Consider the following 8,392-nt stretch of genomic DNA (forward strand, 5'->3'; position numbering starts at 1 on the left):
TTTCATGCAGCACAACCAAAACAGTAACATTGTAACAGAGCACGATTAAAATATCATACAATATAATCACACACACACACACACACACACACACACACACACACACACACACACACACACACACACACACACACACACACACACACAGCTGATTGGCTGAAGTAGGGTTCAATAAAACTTGTTGGTTGTTGGTTTGGGCACTGCTCACCTCCACATTAAATAAACTGCTGCTCATGTGTGTTTGTAGGTTCTCAGTCATCCAGGTCATGGTTGTCTAAGGAGCCTGGAAAGAAAGCGACTTTACTTCTTTAAGGTTCTGGATGATGTTTAACTTCTTATCCAAGAAACGTCTTCACTTCATGAGCTTCCTTTGCTCATGTTATACCTCCGGGCAGTTTAATTTAATGACCATGCAGTGCAGTGCTCTCAAACACACAGCAGAGGGCGCTATGCACATTCCCTGACGTTAAGAAAAATACAAGTGGAGGAGGAAACAAACAGCAGCATTGAAAGAGAAAACTGAAGAGTTCAAAACGAGTTAATTTAGTCTCTTATTGTAATAATAAACAATATTTAAACATCACTTTGCTGCTTCACGTTAAAAGAGCTCTGTGTGCTTTTACTGCTCAGTAGGAAAATATTGATGCAATTTAAAAGACGTTGTTTTAATTAGCATTTAATGATATCTACTTTGAAATGTTTTCACTACTTCCCAGGAAATTTGAACGTGCTGCCTAATATGGAAAATGAATCATGATGAAATCCTGAAATCTATTCTCATATTAATTTTCTTTTAATGTTCTACAGGTCTAAAAATAAAAACCTCCAGTGATAATAAGCAATATAAATATATATTTTTTTAAAAACTATATGTTATAGAGCTTTGATGAGGTGAAACACATTCTCAGTTTATTGGTTATGAGAATAGTTATGACAGTGTTTACGCGAGAAGCATTAGAGTGAAATAGTTTTGTGTAACAGCAACATCTGGTTTGAGTAATAGTGTCCATGAGCTTTGTGAATATTAAAAGATTAGTTTTCACTTTGGTCTTAGAAGTATAAAAATGCAGGACTGAAGATAAGATGGAAACAATGTATTATGAGATATAAAATACATATGTTCATATGTACTATAATTTTATTTTATTTATGTTCTGTTTTGGGGGTGGGGGTTGTGTGATTAGAGTTGGGACAAAACAATGGACAGTTTCAAAAAATGCATTTTATCAACAAAACTTATTTTGATAGTTACTGTATTTATTTTAATGCCCTGTATAGTGAAGTGATTAAAAGAAAAGTTTATCTGCCACCAATGAGCCAACAGCCTCCACGTAAACATTTTCAGCCTCAACAATCAACTCAGATTTATGAAGTTTATCATGTTCAGGCCCTGCAGCTGGTTGGTGGCATGTCTGATCAGAAAGCCTTTCTGCATCTTCACAGTGTGAGTCTGAGAGTTTCTGAACAACAGCATGAGCTGCTACACACCTGACACCACATTCAAACACACACAAGCTGCAAATCTAACACAATAATTTAGACCAAACAAAAAGGTTCACAATTTGCAGTTAACATGAAGATATTCTAGAGCAGAAACAAAAGTCAAAGTCAAAGTCAAAGTCAACTTTATTTGTCGATTTCTGCCACATGTACAGGACATACGGAGAATAGAAATTGCGTTACTCTTCAATCCCTAGATAAATAGCAAATGAACATTTAAATATATTTAAATATAAAAGTGATTAAAAAATGCAAGTAAAATAATTAAAAAGTAAAAATTTAAATAAATACAATTTTACATATAACAAGAAAGCTATATAATATACAATATAATGGGTAAGTGACATTGAGTGTAAACCAGGCAGAGTAGTGCAAATAGGCAAATAGTGCAAATGGAGATTTAGTAGTGTACGGTAAGAGAAAGTGTAACAACAAAGTCTTATGAGGTAATGGCAGTCCAATGCTCCACAAAGTGACTGGTAACTGGTGCAGGCCAGTGAGTGAGTCAGAGAGTGTGTGTGTTTGTGTGTGTGTGACAGAGTTCAGTGAGACCGTGGAGGAGAGAGGGGAGAGGGGGCAGAATCGGGAGGGAGTTAAGCTTCCTGACAGCCTGATGGATGAAGCTGTCCTTCAGCCTGCTGGTCCTGGCCTGGAGACTCCGCAGTCTCCTCCCCGACGGCAGCAGCTTGAAGAAGCTTTGCATTGGGTGTGTGGGATCAGCCGCTATGCAAAGGGCTTTTTTAGTGAGACGGGTGCTGTAAATGTCCTGGAGGGAGGGGAGAGAGACACCAATGATCCTCTCTGCAGCTCTCACTATGCGTTGGAGGGTTCTATGACAGGACGCATTGCAGGCTCCAAACAACAACAACACACAGCACACAAGTTTCATGTAGAGATGATTGTTTATTCTGGATGTTATTTTCATTCAGTTATTTTCCATTACTTTTTGGATAAATTGTCTGGTTTATCCATTTCATGTAAGAACAAACATTCACAGTAACAGCTGGTACAGTACAGACACGTACACCACAGCCACTGATTACACCATAAATCATGTTGTTGTAAATCACTCCACCACCAGAATCACCCTGAGAGAGAAAAATATAGTTTGTGTTCAAGTTTCTTCCAAAAGATCTAAAACATACAGAGATGATATACAGTGATGTTAGCAGTCAACTTACCTTACGTATATCTACATTAGGTTCTTTCAGACACAGCCTGTTGTTATACGGCACATGTGAATCACATCGAGCGTTTCTGGTAGGCTCACAGTCAACAACATGCATGTTTGCACACTGGAGATGAGGTGGTTGGCCAGGGACTGGAGAAAAAAGCCAAAGAACAAAAGTCATTCATAACCTTTCAAAAACTAAAATCTTGAGGAAATTGATGTTTTGTCTTTTTTCTGGATGTTTCCAAATGATTTTTAAACAAGGAACCTGGCATACAGTATATCTACTATAAAATTTAAAATCTTTGTTTATATTACAGTAGTCAAATAAAACGCGAATGTAACTGTAAAACAGACACAGAAACCAAAATAAAGTCTAGCATAAACTGTGAAATAATTCATCAAAAAACTTTCTTACGTGTGTGGCCTGTCGCATTTACCCTATACCCACCAAGTCCTGCAACCTGAACGACGTCTCCTCTAGAAACAGACCAATAAATAATAATCAATTAATTTCAGGTCCATCCATGTGTTTTAAACATCAAATAAATTAATAAATCTCAAAATTTCAACTTTATTCTCAAAATGATCTATACTATGTTTTTTTTCTGGTCATCAAGTCGCTTCCACACAGCTTTACTAAGAAGCTTATAAACATGTTTGATTCACAAGGAAAATTCTGACACTTTCTGCTGCATTAACAACACACTGTCATTTACCTGCTACTGCCTCATGGCTTGGCTCCTTTTGTATGGGCTCAAACTGTGGTCATAAATACTTTGTACTTGTAAAGCAAATGTGTAGTTGTGAACTGAGTGTTGTAACCTTATAAACCAAAATATCTGAAAATTTTATGTTTGTGCATCTATAGATGAGAATTTTTGTGTGTGTAAAAAAGATTTACACAAGATACAATTTTTTTTAGTCAAGGTCTGCTTATAACACAAGAATGAACAAATTGAGAGCTGTTTTTTTACAGTCTTGGGATTTGGTCATCTTGATGAGCAAACAGTTCCAAGCAATGCAGAATCCATGAATTAGGCGCAATCCTCTCAGCCATAGACTGTCAGCATTAGTCAGACAGGGCAAATTAGTATGATCGCAAAAATGGGTTGACGTCAGCAGAAACCCAGCAAACATCTACTCAAAATGTAAAAATACACTCAAAATAAAAGTTGAAGAGATGTTGCAGATCTTGCTACAGTGTTGCTTTGAGTTATGTCTTTATGTCTAATGTGTTAAGTTGTGTTAAGCATATTAGATGGTGTTTAAAAAAACAAAACAAAGATACATGTGGTTACAGAGGCTCTTAACCTTCCTGCGATTTTATTTTAAGTGTTCGAGATGTTGCCTTCCCATCAACTCAAAGCAGGCTGGCCATTCTGATATCTGGCACTGACGAAGCATTTTCATCCAGAAAACTGCGACTCACTGGATATTTTACTTTTTCATGCCACTTTCTGTATACCCTAGAGATGGTTGTGTGTGTGTGTGCTATAAATAATATAAAAATATATAACAGCAAATTACAACGCTGGTGTTGCAAATCAAAGAAAAGTTGCAGAAACATTATGATTTGATCATCACTGTGCTATTGGTGCTGCTGTTTTTAATCTAACATGACAGCCACAAATTGGAGATCTGAAACTTTAAACGGCGTACATTTAAAACAGGTCACTCACTGTTTTCAATGCCCATAGCTTAATAAAGAAGGCCAGGAAGTCACTTTATTTTGGCTCCAGATCAAATTGAAATTTTATAGATTGAACAGCTGATAAATAGTTTACAAATGTAACTGATACATTTTCTAATCTGTGTTCTATTAGCTGTATTTCCAGCAGTGTGAAGCAGACTGAGGAGCAGATTCAAACCAAACCTGTTTGCTCCTAAACTGATGGTGTTAGTAATGTATGTCTTAACAAGTTGCTTATATAAAACTTATTAGTTCAGCAGACAATCTATGTCATGTTTAAAGCATACTATAAATTAAATAACTAATGAAAATTTGATGCTTCCTGCTCATTTTACACAAAAACTCTGAACATAATCTCAACAGGAGCATATTTCCATGGTGATCTTACCAGGTAACAAGAGAGCCACCTGAAACACTGGAAACTTAGAAATTAGGCTCAGCGTGCATCACTAACAGATTAACCTTGCTTCACTGTCCACCACTCTGAAGCCAGTCGCCCAGAAGAGGGAGACTAAATTCTGAAAAGGCTGCCAACCCAGTACATCATAATAATATGCTAAAAATACAGAAATGTTATTGAAGTTGTGTGATTGGGACGGAGATTTTCTCTTTAGAGGGAATGAATGAAAATGATAATCATTTATTTTAAACTGGTATTAGTATGTTTATTATTACTATATTATATTATTTTTCTTAAATGGTCCTATTTTATATTCATTCATGTTTCATATTCCACTTGTTGAATGAAATTCACTGTCTAAAAGACACAGAAATACTATTTTTAATGTTGTTAATGATGTTAATGTGTACAGTATAACGTGTCACGGTTCTGGGTCATTTTGACCCAGCATTTGCAGTTTGTTATATTTTTATGTATTATGGTTTTTATGTCTTCTGATTGTCTTGTTTTAATTCCATGTTTCAGTTTATTCTGGTTTAGGGTTTTGTTCTTAGGTTTTATGTCTTGTGCCCTCGTACTTTGTGTAGGTTTAGTTCAGTGTCAAATCTGCGCCTTTGTGGATTGTTTCCTGTTTTACTTTGGAGGTCCATGTCTTATGTCAGTGTATTCAGTTTTGCTTCCCCCTGTCTCGTTACTAGGGATGGGTATCGAAAACTGGTTCTTGTTGAGAACTGGTTCCCACTGTTTCAATTCCTTGGACTTGTTTGCCATTTTTGCAAACGATTCCCTTATCGATTCCAGTCGCCCCGAATGACATCACCACGTTGCGGAGCGTCATTTACCTGGCAGGAAACATGGCGGCTCAAACGCTCAAAAGTTTGGTTATACTTTACGAGAACGGATGACAACGGGGCAACTTGCAAAGTAGATATTTCATTTAAGGGAGGAAACACTACGAATATGCAAAAGCATTTGCTCACAAAATACACGATAACCTTAAATGAATGTCGCTTCTTTAATTCCGCTCCAGACTCGTGAATCTCAACCCAGCAGCAGCGGTAACGTTTGCACGTCCTCTCCTGTTAATGCGGCAGGTAAATAATCAACTAACAGCGCATATTATGTTAGCGCGATCTGCCTTATTACAAAACCTGCCATTACTGTGCATTTAGGTGACCATGATGAGAGAGACAGACAGAGTCTGGCTCAGATGCTGGCAGTTCTCGCTGCAGTCTACTGGTAGCGTCTCCTTTCAGGCCAGGATAGACGAATGTCACCGAGCAGTGACTAAGTTTGTGGTCAAAGGCTTGCACCCATTTGCCGCAGCAGATGCCCCCGATTTTCGGTAAGTGAATGTGTTTAATTGTAGGCAGGGACATTACTGGATATTCTTGTGTAATTGCTACAGAATAATTTATGTTATACTTTGTTATTGCTACAGAAGAATATTTATTTTATTATTTTACATTTACAATGTTTTTTCCTGGGGACCCTGTGACACCCCATTGAAGAGCCGTAGGCTGTGGATCTCTTAAGATCTCACTGTTGGGTTTGTAAGGCCATGTTACTCCTAAATTTCTATCTTGTTCAAAGAGAAGATATAAAACAAAGTTCTAAGCTATTCGACTTTAGTGTTCTCCTTTTTTAAAAAGAATCGATAAAGAATCGAATCGTTAAACAGAATCGAAAATGGAATCAGAATCGTGAAAATCTTATCAATACCCATCCCTACTCGTTACCCCTAATTTCTCCCAGCTGCGTCTCCCTCCTGTTTCCCATTCCCTGATTACGCCTCTGTGTATATAAGCCCTGTGTTTTCCTTTGCTCGCTGTTGTGTTGTATCCTCAGAATTGCCTATGTGTTCTTGTCATACCATTCTCAGTTTGGTTTATGTTTTGTTTCATGCCAGCAATAAAGCTGAGGTTCTTTGAGTTTGCCATTCATTCTCTATGAGTCCTGTATTTTGGGTCCTCATCCCTGCCTGAGGCACCTCAGGCCTGCCACAGAGCCCTGACATAAAGAAAAGTTGGAAGGATTGTACTTGTTATTCAATAGTGGTGCAATCCCACAAAAACATTATGCTTGCTGAGGGAGTTTGTCATTGCTGTTGTTTATGTTTAAACTCCTTCTTTAGTGTAATGTAAGTTTTTACTGTGATATTGTGTTGATTGAGCTGTCCCATATGGAAAAGCAATAGAGAAAACTTATAAAAGACTAGCAGATTTGGCCTACTTCATATAGTGAATCATATAAGGCTGATATGGTTTACTCATGAAAGTGGCCACTTTCATATATTGTTTTAGTAAGTATCCAAAACATACAAGTTTCATTTATATTCAACATTGTGAATAAAGAAATATCATAATACAAATAAATAAAAATAAAAAAGTGGAAAAGTCAGAAAGGATTCAGACTTATTAGGTAAGCGCACAACTTACATGTTGGGAGGATTTGCACAGTCCGGTAAGGCAACGGTTTTCCTGCCTGGTTGTGGAGGAATTTCCAGTAGCATGATGTCATCAATCGTATTTGTGCCCACAAACACTGGTCCACTTGTGACTTTCACGTTTTTTTGTTTTTTTAAAAATGGTAATAACTTTGTCCACCATGGACTTGGATGAATTCCTAAAATTGCATACATATCCCTGCACAAGGAGAAATGGGTGTTAGTGACTGTAATTAGTGAACATGAGCATAAGAAATGCTATCTTTATTTTTAAATTCTTATAAAACTCAATTTTAAGTCAAACTGTTATTTATTCACCATCCAGGTTCATCTATCCAGCAGTGGGCTGCAGTCAGAATCCACCGTTCATGGATCAGTGAGCCACCACAGAGACTTTCATGTGTTGCACTGGTTGCCTTTAGTTTCACGTGATACTGACGCTCAGTGTCTGGACACTTGTGGCCTCCATAGATCCTTTTGTGCAAATCTACTCCTGTGCTGACTGTGATGCCTGAAAAAGAAAATAATTTACTCACAACTGGTTGTTTCTTCCATCTGAAGAACAACATATTCTTTCTAGCTATTATACTTGCAGAAATGTGTCTGCAAATTGATGAAAAGAAGAAAAAGTACAATCATACTGTAGAGACAGTGTTCCTGATACTGTAACATTCTGACAAATGTATAATAACTGATATCAAAGCAGAGACAAAGAAGAACAAAAACAGTATCTGGTGGTTTAGTGAAAACCTAAATAATCCTTTAGTAACACAGAATTTGTCACAACCTGAGAAATAAGTGCAATATTTCACTCACCAACACACAGAAGAAGAAGAAGCTTCAGATGAGCCATTGCTGTCATTCAGCTTGCAGTGAATGCTGTGCTGGGACCTTTTAAGCCTGTTCTCACTGTGCTGGTGGCCATAGAGCCACCAATCACAGAGCATAATTTTATCACAAAACCCCATTGGTTGGGACATTCTTCATGCAAATTTTAAATATGACTTTATCTTTTTTTTACGTGTTGCATGTCATTAATTAGTATTTTTCTCTCAAACACTCCAGACATAAATAAGATAAGTTTCTTTTTTAATATATATATATATATATTAATATATATTTTTTCAACATATGTATCCAAATATGTGAATACATCTTTAATGTGCAACTTGTTAGTTTCGC

General features: G+C 37.0%; 1 protein-coding gene across 2 annotated transcripts; it reads right to left on the minus strand.

Moving 5' to 3' along the window:
- Positions 1-1,646: 1,646 nt before the first annotated feature.
- On the minus strand, positions 1,647-8,116 carry LOC147327244 (anionic trypsin-2-like). Of its 2 annotated transcripts, XM_086294878.1 has the most exons (6): positions 8,027-8,116; positions 7,529-7,721; positions 7,203-7,409; positions 3,090-3,151; positions 2,682-2,821; positions 1,647-2,588 (listed from the first exon to the last, which is right to left on the minus strand). In XM_086294878.1, the coding sequence occupies exons 1-6, from the start codon at positions 8,070-8,072 to the stop codon at positions 2,430-2,432; spliced, it is 807 nt and encodes a 268-aa protein (XP_086151004.1). In that variant the 5' UTR covers positions 8,073-8,116; the 3' UTR covers positions 1,647-2,429. The 2 variants fall into 2 exon arrangements, with proteins under 2 accessions (XP_086151004.1, XP_086151003.1); XM_086294877.1 differs by lacking the exon at positions 8,027-8,116 and having other exon boundaries at positions 7,529-7,779.
- Positions 8,117-8,392: the final 276 nt, after the last annotated feature.

The sequence above is a fragment of the Aulonocara sp. 'chitande type north' Nkhata Bay genome, linkage group LG6, assembly GCF_057382095.1.
Source record: "Aulonocara sp. 'chitande type north' Nkhata Bay isolate Kocher_YH1m ecotype deep benthic linkage group LG6, A_spYH_male_GT1.1, whole genome shotgun sequence".
Classification (NCBI taxonomy): Eukaryota; Metazoa; Chordata; class Actinopteri; order Cichliformes; family Cichlidae; genus Aulonocara; species Aulonocara sp. 'chitande type north' Nkhata Bay.